The sequence below is a fragment of the Neoarius graeffei genome, chromosome 23 (genome assembly GCF_027579695.1).
Source record: "Neoarius graeffei isolate fNeoGra1 chromosome 23, fNeoGra1.pri, whole genome shotgun sequence".
Lineage (NCBI taxonomy): Eukaryota > Metazoa > Chordata > Actinopteri > Siluriformes > Ariidae > Neoarius > Neoarius graeffei.
Window position 1 is genome coordinate 53,445,467 of NC_083591.1, and position 19,832 is coordinate 53,465,298.

Here is a 19,832-nt window from a genome sequence, read left to right on the forward strand (position 1 = left end):
CGCTGCCTATAAATACGCCGTTCTCAGACTCTGACTTCGCCAGAATGTCTTGTTTGCTACTCTAGCAGTTTCTATGGCCTTTTTTGGGGGGGCGGCGGCATCTCATGGTATTTGCTCTAGCTGTTTTTCTGGTTTATGGCTTTTTGCACTAAGGTTTTTTCTTGTTCATGGTTTTTTGCACTAGCGTTTTTGCCCTTACCTGTCTCGTGTTTTTGTCTAGTTTTTGTCTCTTTTTTTTTTCCTGGACTACTTTGCCATTTGTTTTTCTGTCCTGTTTGTTTACCTTTTTGCCATGCCCTTTTTTCCCTGGATTAAATCACCTTATTTATTGGATAACTGTCTGTTCTGCATTTGGATCCTATCCTATCTCACCACACCTCCACCACCCCAACTAATAATAATAATTCTTGAAAAATAAAAAAAGATACGTTCTTGCCATGGTGGCACGGTGGTGTAGTGGTTAGCGCTGTCGCCTCACAGCAAGAAGGTCCGGGTTCGAGCCCCGTGGCCGGCGAGGGCCTTTCTGTGCGGAGTTTGCATGTTCTCCCCGTGTCCGCGTGGGTTTCCTCCGGGTGCTCCGGTTTCCCCCACAGTCCAAAGACATGCAGGTTAGGTTAACTGGTGACTCTAAATTGAGCGTAGGTGTGAATGTGAGTGTGAATGGTTGTCTGTGTCTAGAGGGGTGTTCACACGGCAACTTTTACTCCGGTGTAGCACCGGGGCTGCCCCGGTAGAGCGTTCACACGGTACAAAGTTATACCGGTGCAGCCCCTGAAAGCTGCTTAAACCGGTGCAAATCTAACCCTGCTCGGGAGGTGGTTTAAGAAATTTACTCCGGAGTAAATGCTAGTTTGCGGGGCAGCACCGATATAAAATGGGACGTCTGAACGCTACAGGGGTAGACTCGCTACGCGTGAGGAGAGTTGATTACATAAGGGTATTGCATAATTTGCATCCTGGTATTTTGCGCTTCCAAAATGGCGAATATCAACAACAACAGAACTGCGTGTCTTCCAGTGTTGCCAGACTGGGCGGTTTTAAGTGCATTTTGGCGGATTTGAACATATTTTGGGCTGGAAAACGTCAGCAATATCTGGCAACACTGGTGTCTTCATCCACGTTGTTTTCCCGGCGCTTGGTGATGCCATGACAACCGGGAAAAAGAAGTACATTTTCACGCATGCGCATATTTAATTTCCGCATTATTACTATCGGAAATGATAGTAATAATGATAGGAAATGATAGTAATAAAAGGAAATATCAAAACTTTATTACTATCAAAGGAAATGATAGTAATAAAGTTTTTGCTACTATAACACGGTCGCAGAAACTGCCGTGTGACCGCAAGTGGGGCTGCACCGGTGCTAACACGCTTCTCTCTAGTAAGCAGGGTTGTGACGTGTGAACGCTGCGCAAAATTTACACCGGTGTAAGATATATCGCAACAAAATACATCGGTGCAGCATCGATGCAAATATGTGCCATGTGAACACCCTATATGTGTCAGCCCTGTGATGACCTGGCGACTTGTCCAGGGTGTACCCCGCCTCTCGCCCGTAGTCAGCTGGGATAGGCTCCAGCTTGCCTGCGACCCTGTAGAACAGGATAAAGCGGCTACAGATAATGAGATGAGATGAGACGTTCTTGCCATCAAATACTTTCATTCCATATTTTGTCGGGGGGGGTGGTTGTATTTTTGGGGTTTTGCTTTCAAATTTAGATTTTATTTCATCGTCGGTTGGTTCAGCAACACGCTCTGCTATTTTCTTTTTCTTCTTTAGGGTTTGTTGTCGGTTGGCAAACCAACTTAAAGGTGCATTACTGCCACTGACTGGGCTGGAGTGTGGAACACGCGATATTGGGCAAAAAAAAAAAACCCAACCTATTCTTTTAGATATTTCTGTTTCTTTTAAATACTTGATAACAAAGTGATATATCTGACTTGATGCACTCCGCCATTTTTGTTTTGTTTTTCTCTACTCACGGTATATGAGCTGATATCCCAGTAATAGAGTAGCCAATCAGAGTGCACGGTTGCTCATAGCCAGTGAATGTGGATAGAATGTCTATTTATATTTAAAAATTGGCGAGGTTAATTTTTAAAGATGACGATTAGAATAAACTCGCCTACAGTGTTATCACATTTGATGCTTTTTTTTACATGATCATTTACAGTAAACTATTTTAGTTGTTAATCATTCCAAAAGCTTCGTTTTGATGTTTGATGCGTATCATCCTGGTATCATGTTACTGTTTTACAGATGTGTATTATGTGCAGCTCTGCAGCTGAGTGAAGTCCAGCTTATTCAAACAAGAACCTAAGTTTGAATAAGCTTAATATAATACAGGATTCAAACAAAAGACATCTTCGAGACGATTGTTTGCGTTATAGTCTTTATATTCGAGATAGGGATACTTCCATAGACATGCAAGTGCTGGAACTGAGAACTTGTTTTTTATGCTGAGTGTCATATAATGTGTAAATTTGCAGGATTTTAACATCTTCACTTTGGCCAAATCATCACATTAATGGCAGACGCTCTTATCCAGAGCAACGTACAACATACCAGGAGCAGCTGGAGGTTAGGTGCCTTACTCAAGGGCACTTCAGCCATTCCTGCTGGTCCAGGGAATCAAACGGGCGACTTTTTGGTCCCAAATCTGCTTCTCTAACCATTAGGCCATGGCTTCCCTTAAAGGAACAGTCCACCGTACTTCCATAATGAAATATGCTCTTATCTGAATTGAGACGAGCTGCTCCGTACCTCTCCGAGCTTTGCGCGACCTCCCAGTCAGTCAGACGCAGTCAGACGCACTGTCACTCCTGTTAGCAATGTAGCTAGGCTCAGCATGGCCAACGGTATTTTTTGGGGCTGTAGTTAGATGCGACCAAACTCTTCCGCGTTTTTCCTGTTTACACAGGTTTATATGACCAGTGATATGAAACAAGTTCAGTTAAAAAAATTGAAACGTAGCGATTTTCTATGCTATGGAAAGTCCGCACTATAATGACAGGCGTACTAACACCTTCTGCGCGCTTCGGCAGCGCATTGATACGGAGCTCAGATATCAATGCGCTGCCGAAGCGCGCAGAAGGTGTTAGTACGCCTGTCATTATAGTGCGGACTTTCCATAGCATAGAAAATCGCTACGTTTCAATTTTTTTAACTGAACTTGTTTCATATCACTGGTCATATAAACCTATGTAAACAGGAAAAACGCGGAAAAGTTTGGTCGCATCTAACTACAGCCCCAAAAAATACCATTGGCCATACTGAGCCTAGCTACATTGCTAACAGGAGTGACAGCGCGTCTGACTGACTGGGAGGTCGCGCAAAGCTCGGAGAGGTACGGAGCAGCTCATCTCAATTCAGATAAGAGCATATTTCATTATGGAAGTACGGTGGACTGTTCCTTTAATGTCATATACTACAGGAACCTATGCTGTGCTATGAAGCAAATAAACCACTATAGGACATGCTGTTATTGGAAAATAATCAATTTCAATCAACCCAACAGTATTTTAGCAAGATGCAAACCTTAAAAGTGCTTTTAAATAACACGATTAATAAGAATTTGCAGACTTTTTTTCTTCACCATTGTTTATACGGCATGATTTTTTTTCTTCGTGACTCCAATTAGACACTTTTGTTAAACGACGAGATGAGCAGATTCTACTTCTCCGTTCACTCTGTGTTCTTAACAGGATCTCTGAAGGTGCCTGTCTGCTTACATGCACGTCTCAGGAAAGAGATAGTAGATGTATGATTTGAAAGCACATTCCAGTCAGGTGTTTAAAAAACAAGGAGACGTCCAAGAATCTGGGACAGTGTGTGCTGGGCAAGCTCAGGATACTTTTCTGCTTATGGTTAGAGAAAGGGAGTTTCTGTGCATGAAATATGAAAGTGTGTGAGAAGGAGAAAGTCCACCAAACAGGCAGAATCTCTGAACAAGCATTATTTCTCTTGGCATGTGTTTGAAGCTTTCCACTGGCATGCAGTTCTGGTAAAAGATCCACCCACTGGCTTCATAACCATGAACCAGAGGCCACTTTTGAGATTCCCAGAGAAGCAGGAAAGAAGAATTCAGGGTTCCTGAATTGTGGATGAGATGAGAAAGTTCAGCATTACAGAATCGACTGCATCATACATCATCATCATCATCGTGTTCCCTTTTCTGGAGATTTTAACTCCTTAGGGTGCATCTATTGTATCCAATAGACGCTGAAATTTTGTCCTATCCATCATCATTCTCCTTATCTGTGGGGCGTCTATCCCCAACAGTCTCTCGAACCTCATCCAACTTGGGGAGCGTTCGTCAGAAAGTATGTTTCCTTATGTCTCCGTTATCCATCCTGCAGACATGCGCCAGGTATTTTAATCGCTAGTATAAGCAGAAGGACTTGATCGGTTTTGTCTCGGTAATGCGGTGTAGGTCTGCATTTGAGAGTTTGAAGCTCCAATCCTGTTTATGATCACTCACATTTTCTTCAGTTCTATCATCCTTCTGTCTTCTGTATCCACCCTTCACCATCTTCCTCAGGATACCATTCCATACGACCTCGATCTTTGCGACTTCTTTCGTAGTCAGTTGCCATGTCTGTACACTGTACAAGAGTCGGGATCTCACACATGCAGTGAGGAACTTTACTCTAGTAGACAGGTGTATACGCTGATCCGTAAGGACACGTTTAAGCTCGTTCCATTTTTCAAACGCGGATCCAATTCTCGAGCCAAGGGTCTGCGTGTCCTCGCTGGAGTTCGTGATGGTGTAACCTAGGTAACGGAATCGTCTCACGTTCTTTATTTATTTATCATGGTGGTTATAGAGATGAGAGAGAAAATCGTATTTCCTAAATGCGACCATGTCTAGAACATTAGTCGTTCTAAGAAGAGTGCCAAATGCCAGAAGACGTCAAATCTGTTCCTACAAGATGCTTTGATATCTGTATTTATTCTATCCACATTCACTGGATATGTGTGCACGCATGTATTCATGCACGTATGAATCTGCCTGTGCCATCATGGTGGTTTAATGTTAAGCTAGCTAGTCAGTGAAACTCCACCTGACATGCTAGCAAACTCTTTTCAAACTCAAAATCATACTGGGTAGCTAACGCTACTAGAAAAGAAAGATTTCTACACTTTGTTTGTTTGGCAAGATTATACTAAAACATTTCTGAAAGCAGGGCGGCACGGTGGTGTAGTGGTTAGCGCTGTCGCCTCACAGCAAGAAGGTCCAGGTTCGAGCCCCGTGGCCGGCGAGGGCCTTTCTGTGCGGAGTTTGCATGTTCTCCCCGTGTCCGCGTGGGTTTCCTCCGGGTGCTCCGGTTTCCCCCACAGTCCAAAGACATGCAGGTTAGGTTAACTGGTGACTCTAAATTGAGCGTAGGTGTGAATGTGAGTGTGAATGGTTGTCTGTGTCTATGTGTCAGCCCTGTGATGATCTGGCGACTTGTCCAGGGTGTACCCCGCCTTTCGCCCGTAGTCAGCTGGGATAGGCTCCAGCTTGCCTGCGACCCTGTAGAACAGGATAAAGCGGCTAGAGATAATGAGATGAGATTTCTGAAAGCACTTCAGATAAGTTAACGTTATTCATGTTAGCGTAACTGTTTTTACATGCTAACTAACAGTGTCCAAGTTAACTAGCTATGTGTAAACGTTAGCCGTGGACAAGGCGATGGCAACTTGGCGGGCAAATCCATAGAAAGTCATGTGACTAACCAGACTGCGTAGCTACTGCAATGTTATCGCTAGCTCTAAAAGCACAGACAACTTCATTGCAAGCTTTCTCTTGGAATAAAACGTTTATATCCCTCAATATGCTTCTGCAGGTTGGACGGCGAGTTTTTGTAGGCCGTGATGTGGTTCGTTTTCAGCAAACAAAGCAAACATTTAAAACAAAATGAATCTTTAATCCTTTCAGAAAACTGAAACATGGATTCCAGGTAAAGCCATGAGCATGTGCGTCCTCCAGAAGAACCGCCTCCTTCCATTCTGCCATCAACTGATCGTGTTAAATAACACTGCGGAGAAATAAGTGAACTTAATTTTATCCAGTCTATGGACGTGACGTGACCCTAGTGATTACTGATTGACTGTCTCAGTGTCACCTGCGGAAAAGCCAATCACGTTTTAGAAAAGAAAAGAAAAAACATCCACTTTGAAAGCCGCTTCATAGTAACGAGGACCTTGATAGAAATGTAGTGGAGTGAAAAGAACGATATTTGTCTTTCAAACGTAGTGAAGTTAAAGTCATAAGTTTCCAAAAAAATAATACTCAAGTAAAGTGCAGATACTCAAAAAGTGTACTTAAGTACAGTACTCAAGTAAGTGTACTTCGTTACTGTTCACCTCTGGATATGAGCAATCGCGCGCTCTGATTGGCTACTCTACTACTAGGCTATCAGCTCATATTCCGTGAATAGAGAAAAAAATGGCAGAGCGTTTTGCTGAACCAACCGAGGACAAAATAAAAACTCTACTCGAAAAGAAAACCCAAAAAAATGCAAGGAAAAAAGCAACAAAATATGGAATAAAAATATTTGATCGTAAGAACGTATCATTTTTTTTAATTTTCAAGAATTATTATTATTATTATTATTATTATTATTATTATAGTATTTTTCACAAATTGCTCCTGTCATTTCACCAGTTTGTTTACATTCTAAGCAGAAATGATTTTGTCTGACATTTTGTATGAAGTTTTTATTTATCGAATTTGCAAAAAATAAAACAAAAAATGGTCTGTTTCTCAAAATCCAGTGAATGTGGATGGAATAAAACAGTTATTCCACTCAATCTGGTTGTACAAGGCTTATAGCTATCTGCTGATATATGACTCTATTTCATGGAATAATTAATTATCAGTGTATGCTCACTGTAGCTATAGCTAGCATATTGATGTTTTATGAAAAATAGCTGGTTCATTTAAACATCCCATCTCATCTCGTTATCTCTAGCCGCTTTATCCTGTTCTACAGGGTCGCAGGCAAGCTGGATCCTATCCCAGCTGACTACGGGCGAAAGGCGGGGTACACCCTGGACAAGTCGCCAGGTCATCACAGGGCTGACACATAGACACAGACAACCATTCACACTCACATTCACACCTACGCTCAATTTAGAGTCACCAGTTAACCTAACCTGCATGTCTTTGGACTGTGGGGGAAACCGGAGCACCCGGAGGAAACCCACGCGGACACGGGGAGAACATGCAAACTCCGCACAGAAAGGCCCTCGCCGGCCACGGGGCTCGAACCCGGACCTTCTTGCTGTGAGGCAACAGCGCTAACCACTACACCACCGTGCCGCCCTCATTTAAACATCTAATTTTCAAACCAGTATATAATGAAAGAGTTATATGTAGCGGATGGCTAAAGGTAATTTGTTAATGTCTGTATGCCATGTCAGGTTTGTGTAACTTGCACATTACAAACTAGCTATGCGAGGCTAGTCTAGGCTACTAGCAAGTGCTGCAGCTTTGTCAAATTATGTTCTTTTTTCCCGTATCTAGTATTTATGTGTATCATCCCAAACCACATACGTTTTCTTGATAGTTAATGCTGCTATAATGTAATTGATATCATAATAGAGTTTGTTTTGTGGAGGTTCTACAATATTAAATGTAGCTATAAACCAGTACTATTAGAGCTGGGACTTGAGCTCAGCTAAAACTTAGCCAGACACCAAAACAGCAACAGGGTAAAGGATTTTGTAGGGGATTAGCGGCAGGCTGCCAGGTCGCTCCGTTGTGTGCAGTTGTCGATGTTGATTTTAAAAGTAACTCAGTAAATTACACAGGGAAATGAATACTTAAGTCTGAGTGAAAAATACTGTAGTGAGCTTGCAGCGTGGAAGAAGAGTCTGGAGACAGAAATCTTAGTTTCTCGTCGTTAGCCTGTAGCTCTTGATCGCACTGGCTTGACCGCTTTATTAGCATCTACTGATGAATGCTACACCAGCTGGAAGGTGACTTCACTGCAGCGCTGACGGCGCCGACTCGCAGTTAAACTCGCATTGGCCTTCGAGGAGGCCTAGGGTGATAAATTTTTGGTCCCTCCCACTATAAATCAAAATATGATTGGTTAATTAATTCATCTGTCACTTCCTACATAAACACACACTGCCATGGCCTTCTGTCCCGGCAATGAAGTCCTAACCAATGAGTGAACAGCTCGAAACTCTTCTCAGCCTAGACACAACAAACAAAAGAATCTCATTCGATAGCTCGATTTTAATGTTTTTAGGACAGTAACCCTTTCATTTCTGAAGCACATTTGATAGAAAATGAGGCCGAATTAGAAGAGAATAATTTTCATGAAATTATGAAAGAATGAAAGAAATTAAATATAACATTTGAATGCTGATACGTTTGGGCTTCTCTGAACGCCTGAAAGGTTCTGACGGTTCCCCCTCTGGTATAAATAGATAAACCGTACAACATCTCATCTCATCTCATTATCTCTAGCCGCTTTATCCTTCTACAGGGTCGCAGGCAAGCTGGAGCCTATCCCAGCTGACTACGGGCGAAAGGCGGGGTACACCCTGGACAAGTCGCCAGGTCATCACAGGGCTGACACATAGACACAGACAACCATTCACACTCACATTCACACCTACGGTCAATTTAGAGTCACCAGTTAACCTAACCTGCATGTCTTTGGACTGTGGGGGAAACCGGAGCACCCGGAGGAAACCCACGCGGACACGGGGAGAACATGCAAACTCCACACAGAAAGGCCCTCGCCGGCCCCGGGGCTCGAACCCAGGACCTTCTTGCTGTGAGGCGACAGCGCTAACCACTACACCACCGTGCCGCCCACCGTACAACATGTTAAAAATTTTAATAGTTGTCAAATCACTGTGGTATAAGAGGAATAAAACGCTTCTGGACATGCCGTTATAGGAAAATAATCAACTTTAAGGCAGTAAGAGTAATTTTGCTTGTCACGGTCTGTTGTCTGTGATTATTTTTCTATAACAGCACAACCCCAAGTGTTTTATTCTTAACATAAAACTTACCTTACAGTTTCTTCTTCCAGTGTGGTGTGATGCATTTGAAAACAAAATGGCTAAGAATTTGAAATTTGTGCGTTTTGTTGCTTATAAACACATTCTGGGAATTTATGGTGGAAAATGGACAATGATTAAAGCCTCATAATTAATTCTAATTAAAATATACATAAGTTCATATATCGCTGATATATTCAAGAAACAAATACACTGCAAAAAATTGAAAACTAAATTTGAGGAGAAAATTACTTAATACTAGTGAAGTTATCTTGCTGCACGGACAGATATTTTTACTTGATAAGACATCTTAGAGTAAGTTGGTTGTACGGAAGCCGAGAGAGGCCCTTCATATAATCCTTTTTTTTATTCACCTTGTTATCCCGAGATAACGACATAATTAATTCAGGATCTCAAGAAAACAACACGACTAATTCGAGATCTCGAGAAAACAAAACCGTTATTTCGAGATCTCGAGAAAACAAAACAATTATTCCGTGATCTCGAGAAAACAAAACAGTTATTTTATGATCTCGAGTAAACAGCTGAGAAATGGTTCATTCAGGTGCGCCAAGAGACTTGTGATATGCTGACTTTGGGGCTATTTCTCATTCTGTATAGACGCAACTTTGGTCATTAGAATGTCTGGAATAATCGATCACCTAATAAGGCCATATTTTGATCAGGGTTTGACACAGGGAGAGATTGCATTAAGTCTTTTAATAAGGGATAATTTCAAAATTAGTCCGCGGCACCTCCGCAGAAGACTGGCCCCCCTCTCTTTCAAGGCATCGTAAAAAGCCATTTCTGCTCTGTTACATGTCCGCCAATTTCTAAGTCTTCGTTGTCTGACCCACAGGGGGCGCAGCTCTGCTAGAAATCTCAGCTGTTTTCTCGAGATCATGAAATAATTGTTTTGTTTTCTCGAGATCACGGAATAATTGTTTTGTTTTCTCGAGATCTCGAATTAGTTGTGTTGTTTTCTCGACATCCTGAATTAATTATGTCGTTATCTCGGAATAACGGTTTTGTTTTCTCGAGATCTCGAATTAGTCATGTTGTTTTCTCGAGATCCTGAATTAATTATGTCGTTATCTCGGGATAACAAGGTGAATAAAAAAAGATTATATGAAGGGCCTCTCTCGGCTTCCGTATGGGTTTTAATAATCTCAGAATTGGTGTCTTGTATTCTTCTAATAGGAAGTGCTAGATCGTTTCAACTATTTTCAAGATATTTTCACTTGCTAAGGTAGCATTTTTTGCAGTGTAAATGTAACTCCACACACTGGAGTAAGAAGTGGGCAGGATTTTGGCACGAGATAGTGAGAACCTGAAGTAAACAAAGAAACCACAGCGTGCTATAATATTACAATTCTACCACATTTTATAGAATATTCTTTAACATTCCTGAGTTGGACTGGAATGTCTGTCATCAGTTACAGTACGTAACGACTTTCACCTTAGAATTATAATGATTTTTGTTTGTATTTCCTTCTCCTCAGTATGTCAGGGGTCGAACAATAGACTGACTCTGCTGAGCACTGAAGATGATCACTACCAGAACATGGTGAAGATGTACAGCAACTGCACCGTGATCCTGGAGAACCTGGAAATCACACACACCACACACACGCATGATCTGTCCTTTCTCAAGGTACAAGGATTTCATACAAGTTGTCTTTTCACAGGTTATACAAATGAGCTGCCCTTGTTTAATATACACAGACTTAAGATAAGACTGAAGTCTGATTTTGTTCAGAGTTTACAAGAAAATTCCACAGAAAACAACCTGGTGATATTTACAGCTTTGGTGGAGAATATATATATGTTATTTACCAGCTGGGAGGTCCGTATGGTGAAATACCGTGACCGAGGTCTTGAAAGTACTGAGCGAGGCCCTCTGGGCCGAGGTCGGTATTCAAGGCCGAGGTCATGGTATTTCACCATACGGACCGACCTTAAGCCGGTAAATAATATATTTATTTTTTTCTTTACCAAATTCTAACAAAACGAGAGCGCCCAAAAGGGAAAACTGAGCCGAGCTGCCATTTTGAATCCTCATTCACAGCTGTAATGCAAATGGCTTCCTCCTCGGTATACAAGTGCACTTCCATGGCAGGAAAAAAAACTACATTTTGCTGCCTATGTAGTCCCCTATTTATACAAAACTGCGTCATTCAGGATTCAGCCATGTTTTTGCTCGGCGTTAGCAAATTACAGGTTTTTAGCTTTCTCCTGAAATGTTTTCTTTTATTTCTCCTTCCTCAGGGTAGTAAAACTCGCTTTCGCTGTGAACACTGTCGCTATCGCTATCCATGCTGTAAAATTAATGCTATTCTCCTGAGAAATGCTGGCAAACATTTATAATATTTTTGATAATCTTGTAAATAAATCTTATAAAAAAGATAAATGTTGACAAAAAATTCTACTATGTTTGTTGTTGTTGTGAACGAGCGAATCGCCAGAGGTCCATAACCGGGGTCCGTAACTGGGGTCCATACCGTAGGATACAGACCCGTTCGCCAGCCAATCAGAGCACAGGATTTGGACCGCAAAAAAAAAAAATATATGTTATTTACCAGCTGGGAGGTCCATGTCGTGAAATACCGTGACCGAGGTCTTGAAAGTACTGAGCGAGGCCCTCTGGGCCGAGGTCAGTATTCAAGGCCGAGGTCACGGTATTTCACCATACGGACCGACCTTAAGCTGCTAAATAATATATTTATTTTTTTCTTTACCAAATTCTAACAGAAAACGAGAGCGCCCGAAAGGGAAAACCGAACCGAGCCGCCATTTTGAATCCTCATTCACAGCTGTAATGCAAATGGCTTCGTCCTCGGTATACAAGTGCACTTCCATGGCAGGAAAAAAAAAACTACATTTTGCTGCCTATGTAGTCCCCTATTTATACAAAATTGAGTCATTCAGGATTCAGCCATGTTTTTGCTCGTGTTAGCAACAGTTACAGGTTTTTAGCTTTCTCCTGAAATGTTTTCTTTTATTTCTTCTTCCTCAGGGTAGTGAAACTCGCTTTCGCTGTGAACACTGTCGTTATCGCTATCCATGCTGTAAAATTAATGCTATTCTCCTGAGAAATGCTGGCAAAACTTTATAAGATTTTTGATAAAAATCTTATAAATAAATCTTATAAAAAAGATAAATGTTGACAAAAATTGCTACTATGTTTGTTGTTGTTGTGAATGAGTGAGTCACCAGAGGGCTGTAACCGGGGTCTGTAATTGGGGTCCGTACCGTAGGATACGGACCTGCTCGCTAGCCAATCAGAGCGTGGGATTTGATGGAAACCAGACCGCGAAAAAATAATTAACAGTCATTCCATGAAATCGAATCGTACATGAGCTGATAGCCAACAAGGCGCATAGCACCGAGTCGGCTATAAGCCATGTACCGCAAGATTTACCCAGACATTTGTGGCTTGTGATTTAGTTCATGGATTCATGTGACACTTAAAAGGCAGTTCTATATTGTAGATTATTAAAATGTGTGTGTATATATATATATATATATATATATATATATATATATATATACCTGGCTTCTATCAGCTTCCTCAGGCATTTATCATGATTAGCATTGAGCTACCATGGTTGCTTTATGGTTCTATGTAATTTGGCAAGAACTAGCTATTAGGATGCTATTTGGAAAGAATGCTTGGACCCCCAAACTTATTGCTTAAATCAAAAATCAGATTATTAAGTCAAATTATTTTTTCCACGTCATCTATTTAAAACTAGCATTAGGCAGACAACCAGAATGACATTTACAAACATTAGCTAGATAACTAGCTAACCCCTTACTTTTTTTTTTTTACAAAAGGCTTCATAGTGAGTCTTCTCATTAATGTCCCGTTTTTATACAACTTGTATACACCTGAAAATGTTTCTCTCGTAATCTGAACATCAGCCAGCAGGCTAGTTTAATATTTAGCTAACCCTCCAATCACGATCTATGATTACACACAGCTTAGAGAGGAGAGAAGATTTAACTAAACCACTTTTGCTTGTGACATTCATGAACCCCGAGGTTATAAATTTTGTTGATGTTTTTCTTAATATGGCAGCGTCCACAGATAGCGGTTGATGCTAACTGTACTTGCATTGTAATTTTAGCCAAAGAGAGTGTTTTCTTACTGATTTACCAAGACATCTGAGGAAAATGTCGATATTCCTGATAGTTTTATCTTGTTGTTGTTTATCACTGCACCTTCATTTAAGATTTAACAGCTATGTGTATAAATAGTTAGTCTCGGTCATTAGCTAACTTAAAGCTGGTCTTCATATTTCTTACTGTTTATGACTTCAAGACTTGCAATGATATCTTAGTTTTTGTTTTCCTGTTCTCTTAGACACCAGTAAAATAATAAAATACAAAAATGAAAATAAACTTAGCTAATAACGGAACACCTGACTAAACTATACATTGATGAGGGGCTTGGCCAAGTGGGAGAAGACAAGAAGTGAACAGGAAACTGTGTTTTCTTCAATACGTAAATGCTTGATATGATTTCATTGTTTTTCTTTAGACCATTGAAGAAGTTGGAGGCCATGTTCTCATAGCTTTGAACAAGGCATCAGAAATCCCACTGGACAACCTGCGCCTCATCCGAGGCCACTCACTATACGATAATGAATTTGCCTTGGCAGTCTTGTTAAATTATAATCAAACCATATTCAAAGGATTGAAACAGCTGTCGCTCAACAGCCTCACCGGTACGTCATGATCATATGCCAGTAACGAATGACTCCTATACAGGTTTGTGGAGTGGATTGTGATAATTGGGGTATGATGACAGCAGTGATGGTGTACCGTGGTAATGGAATTAAAAATAGCTTTACATTGTTAACCTTTTAATGGTTATTTTAAGAATTATTGATGCCAATGATATTTTAGATAAAACATAAAAGATTTAGAGATTATATATATATATATATATATATATATATATATATATATATATATATATGAGTGATTCCACGCTTATGGGTACTGAAATGGGGACATGAACTTATTTTTAAAAATTCACCTAAAACCATTTCTTTTTTTACCATCAGGTCACAAAACATGTAATCTTTAATGAATGATATGTTAAAAGATAACTTTAATTTTCTGAGATGTAATAAAAACATATTTATATGCCAAAGTCAAGCCTATGAGTTCCAAAATGATGTCTGTTACGATTGTCCATCTCGCGTCTGTTACAAATTAATTACACTCACACCTACGGTCAATTTAGAGTCACCAGTTAACCTAACCTGCATGTCTTTGGACTGTGGGGGAAACCGGAGCACCCGGAGGAAACCCACACGGACACAGGGAGAACATGCAAACTCCACACAGAAAGGCCCTCGCCGGCCCCGGGGCTCGAACCCAGGACCTTCTTGCTGTGAGGCGACAGCGCTAACCACTACACCACCATGCCGCCCCCAGAAGAAGAAGTCAGTCCCATATACATTTTCGTACATTGGGGAGAGTGCCTGTTAGAGAGCACACTCTGTCTAGGCCACGGCATGGTGAGGTAGGGTGGCCAGTTCCTTTCCTCGCCGCCTTTTGACTTCCCCCAGTGTTTCCACCAGGTCCCCATTCACTGCTGGGTGGACAGGAGGCGAGCCCCAGATCACCGTCCAAGACGAGGCTCGAACCGGGGACCGTTTGCTTAGTGGTCAAGCACTCTAACCACTTGGCCACTTCACCTCTCTGTTGCGTTCTGACTTTGGCATATAAATATGTTTTTATTACATCTCAGAAAATTAAAGTTATCTTTTAACATATCATTCATTAAAGATTACATGTTTTGTGACCTGATGGTAAAAAAAAAAAATGGTTTTAGGTGAATTTTTAAAAATAAGTTCATGTCCCCATTTCAGTACCCATAAGCGTGGAATCACTCATATATATATATATATATATATATATATATATATATATATATAATATTATACGGACACGAATGTTTTACTAGGAAATACTAGTACTAATACTCATACTTTTCATACGAGCTCCATCCCGGACATGGAGAACCAAAACCATGACATAAATCTTTATTATGTCACTCGTGAGGAAATTGATGAATTGTTTTGATAAATTTGGGTACTTTTTGTTTGTGAACGTGTCTGTATAATAAAAAGAAAATCACACGTTGGCTTGAAGGTATGAAGTTTATCTTCTCATGTTGAAAAACTCGCATTTTTCATCCAAAATGCATCGCGGATCTGAGCGACATATTTAAATAGTATTGGCTGGATTTTTTTCATGGTATATCAAATATATTCCATTCAGCTAGCATGATACTGAACGAGTCGAAGACGAATAGCTGAATGCAATATATCTGATATACCACGAAAAAAAGCCAGCCAATATTATTATTATTATTATTATTATTATTATTATACATACACATTCCTTTCGGGTGTTCAACACGTCTTTCTGTTTCAAAATTCTCTCAAAATCTTCCGTATTTAACAAAGCAAACCTGGTGGCAATGTTTGTTTGCAAATTGTCCCAGTCACTCGCTAGAGCGGAAGTTTTACGTCTCCGAAGTGTGACGTCATGTCGATTTGACAACCATGCAATGTCGTGAACCATATTCAGCACTCATTCTCCATTGGGTAGAATGATGTAATGCAAGTAAGATAAGTGATATATGCTAACAATATTGCATGTTATTGAACCAAATGAATGAAACCCGCTAGAAAGGAATAGAACACGTTTTTATTCCATCGAAAAGTGTCCTGTATGGATAATAATTTCTGATATTTCACTCCAATGATGTCACTCCCAGTGTTCAAAATTAAAATTCTTTTGATTAACTTGCGTATTTTTTTTGTGGATGTGTCCATATAATATCAAGAACATTATACGTTGACGCAAAGATATGAAGTTTATCTTCTCGTTTTGAAAATATTTCCATTTGTTCACTTCACTTATTCGTGAATATCTACATTCACCACTTGAAGATAAACTTCATATCTTCACGGCACCATGTAATATCCTCTTTGGACGTTATTTATAAAAACTGCTAAGTCACTGCTAGGTTTTTTACACTGACTTTTTTTGGATCCCTTTTAAAATGGAAATTCTTCTCCTCAAGAAATACTCCGGGGTGGTGTGAAGTTTTCCAATAACCAGCTCTTATGTAATGTGGAAACCATCCAGTGGGCTGACATTGTGAAAAAGAACAGCAAAGTAATCGAACATCTGCCCAATTTAAAAGAATTCTGTAAGCGAACCCTTTATGTTTTGCAATATTCTGTTTGTTCTATCCATTGTTCCTTTGAATATTAAGATGCTTCTTGCTTTATTATCTCTCTTACAGGTAAGAAGTGTGACCAAAGCTGTTATAACGGCTCCTGTTGGGCTCCTGGCCCGACAAACTGCCAGACTTGTAAGTAATAAATGTTCGGAGGATTTCAATGAAGGAGTTAAATGTTTCCTGTTTTACAGCTCATAAATGCTATGTTGAATGAAACACTTTTACAAGAAGTGCTGAGCTCACTAAATGACTAAAATGTAGACGTTCTTGCTGATTCACCCATAAAATCACTACAGGTTCTTTCCTACGCAAACAACTGACTTCCATGTTGATAATGACGTTGTGAATGATATCGTCAGAGGTCCAAGCATGAAATCTTTTTTTTTCTTTTTTTTGTTATTGTTAGAATTTTTAAGGGTCCACGCACCACTATTTTAATCAAAACTTTTTTTCCCTCCAGTTCCTAGATGCTTAATTTACCCAAATGTCTCTACACGGGGTTAATTTCATATAGGTGTTTCTCAGGAAGCATAATCACGATTGAGTTGAAGTTTGGTGTACTGGATTATTGTACATATCTGTAAGTGGAATTCTAATAATGACTGGATTACTTAAAAACATTGGCCAGAACCGGCCAATCAGATTTCAGCAGGCAATTTACAGTGAGCTCTGGTCACAAAACCTGAAAATATGGATTCTTAAGTGTTTTGTGTAATTTGGCAAGAACTGGCCAGTCTAGGTACTCTTTGAAAAGGGTGCTTGGACCCCACAGTTCACGTCTTGGCTGGTTATAGGCCTAATAAATTTCTAAAGAGAATGGATTGGTCAATGCATGACACAATGTAGACGTTACAAAGTATTTCTTGGTACTCAATGTGTAAATTACAAATCAGTACAGAACTTTATTACATTTTGACTTCAGAAATGCAGTCAAGCGATCTATAAATTCAACCAAATCGAAGGTAATCGCATATATTTAACAGTTATTCCACGAAATCGAGTCGTACATGAGCCGATAGCCGATGAGGCGCGTAGCACCGAGTCGGCTATAAGCCATGTACAACAAGATTGAGTGGAATAACTGTTTTATTCTATCCACATTGACTGGATTTTGATAAACAGAACATTTTTATTTTTTGCAAATTCAATAAATAAAAACTTTATACAAAACGACGACAAAATCATTTCCGCTTAGAATGTAAACAAGCCGGCGAAATGACAGGAGCAATTTGTGAAAAATGTTATTATAATAATAATAATTCTTGAAAAATAAAAAAAGATACGTTCTTATGATCAAATACTTTTATTACATATTTTGTTGCTTTTCTTTTGTATTTTTTGCAGTTTGGTTTTCAAGTACAGTTTTTATTTCATCCTTGGTTGGTTCAGCAACACGCTCCGCCATTTTGTTTTTCTCTACTCACGGTATATGAGCTGATAGCCTTGTAGTAGAGTAGCCAATCAGAGCATGCGATTGCTCATATCCAGTGAACATGGATAGAATAATTTGAAATGTATGTTATTCTAATGATGAGTACTTGATTTGTATGTGTGTTTGCAGTCACAAAGCTGACATGCGCTGAGCAGTGCTCCGGGAGATGTAAAGGCCCCAAGCCCAGCGACTGCTGCAACGAACACTGTGCGTCCGGCTGCACCGGCCCGAGACCTACAGACTGCCTGGTGAGGAAACAACACTCCGAAAACACTTCACTGTCTGCATGGTTGAAAATGCAAGATTTATGTTGCTCATCCAGTGGTGTTTATATCACTCACTGCCTGTGAGGTTTATTGGCTGGAGTGACCTTTGAAAGGCAGAGGAGGAAGTAGAACCCTGTCTTAACCCTGTCACACCAGGACAAAATCCCCATGTTGACTTTTATTTCAGTCTTTAAAATACATTAGATATTTCAACTTCTTTTTATTTATTCTATCATTTTTTTATAGATTAATTGTTGGTGATCTATAGAGCAAATCATAACCAGACATCCATGACGTATAGCCTGGGGATTGTTAATTGTTTGTCTTATTATAGATTTCTTTTATTATTTGATTTGATTATCTACAAGTTTTATCTATAATCAATTTAAAGTCAGCATTATTATTATTATTGTTATTATTAGAGGCGGCACGGTGGTGTAGTGGTTAGCGCTGTCGCCTCACAGCAAGAAGGTCCGGGTTCGAGCCCCGTGGCCGGCGCGGGCCTTTCTGTGTGGAGTTTGCATGTTCTCCGCATGGGTTTCCTCCGGGTGCTCCGGTTTCCCCCACAGTCCAAAGACATGCAGGTTAGGTTAACTGGTGACTCTAAACTGACCGTAGGTGTGAGTGTGAATGGTTGTCTGTGTCTATGTGTCAGCCCTGTGATGACCTGGCGACTTGTCCAGGGTGTACCCCGCCTTTCGCCCGTAGTCAGCTGGGATAGGCTCCAGCTCGCCTGCGACCCTGTAGAACAGGATAAAGCGGCTAGAGATGATGAGATGAGAATCCAGAGAGTTTCTCAGAGTCTCTTTTAAGTAGTGTCACATGAGTTCAATTAGCGACATCACAAAATAGCATCAGTAGCTATTAGCAAACCTATCACGGTTGACGTGCAAATTATTAGAACTTGTCAAAACCAGAATTCTATTTTTTACTTTAATTTTGCACCTGAACACGATGTAAAGACATAACATGAAAAAAAAATGACTGTAGTCTGCATGATTCAACAGTGAATAATAGCATGACCACATGCTGAAGTGTATTTCTTGTGAAGCTGATAATGTAATTTATTGCAGAATATTTTCCAACACTTCTTTATTGTTGACACAGTTTCTTAAAAGCTTCTTGTATGTTAGAGTCTGGAAACATTTACTCAGCTGAGACTTCTGTACTGTTGTGTGTACGTTGTGGCTGAACCAAGTGGTTTGGTGATTAAACATCGATCAGCATTGCCGTGCCTCCGGCTCTGAGCACAGCTGGAGGAAGCGTAATCTCTGGGGCAATGAGGAAATGCTCGGTTATCATAACTGTGTGTGTGTGTGTGTGTTGCAGGCCTGTAGGGCCTTCCAGGACGATGATACATGCAAAGATTCGTGTCCTCCTCTGATGCTCTACGACCCCAACACACACCAGCTGGTCCCCAACCCGAATGGGAAGTACAACTTCGGGGCCACGTGTGTGAAGAAGTGTCCACGTAAGATTCAATTCATTCAGTCAAATGAACTCAGTTAGGATCTGAAGACTGTCAATGAGACTCTACTCTTTTTGTGGTATTTCAGTGTCACATTTTGAGGAAACTTGGCATTATTGTTGCTAGATTTAGTGAATGCTTAGAACCATAGCAAGACTGATCACTAATCACTATTCTAACCAGTCAGTTGTTCCCAATGACCAATTACAGATCATTTATTTTTCTTAAAGGCAATCACTAATCACAATTGTTCTAAATGACCAGTCACTGATCACCATTGTTTCCAGTGATCAATCATAGATCATCTGTTTTTCTTAAAGACTAATCACAATTGTTCCAAATGACCAACTCGCTAATCACCATTGTTCACAGTGACAAACTACT

At 40.3% G+C, this 19,832-nt stretch overlaps 1 protein-coding gene across 1 annotated transcript in view; it reads left to right on the forward strand.

The window, feature by feature from the left end:
* egfra (epidermal growth factor receptor a (erythroblastic leukemia viral (v-erb-b) oncogene homolog, avian)) overlaps positions 1-19,832 on the forward strand; it is a 144,124-nt gene that overhangs the window by 65,530 nt on the left and 58,762 nt on the right. Inside the window, exons 2-7 of the mRNA XM_060906408.1 lie at positions 10,515-10,666; positions 13,556-13,742; positions 16,121-16,249; positions 16,346-16,414; positions 17,844-17,962; positions 19,310-19,451. Of these exons, the coding sequence (XP_060762391.1) occupies positions 10,515-10,666; positions 13,556-13,742; positions 16,121-16,249; positions 16,346-16,414; positions 17,844-17,962; positions 19,310-19,451 (798 nt within the window). The remainder of the gene's footprint in view (positions 1-10,514; positions 10,667-13,555; positions 13,743-16,120; positions 16,250-16,345; positions 16,415-17,843; positions 17,963-19,309; positions 19,452-19,832) is intronic.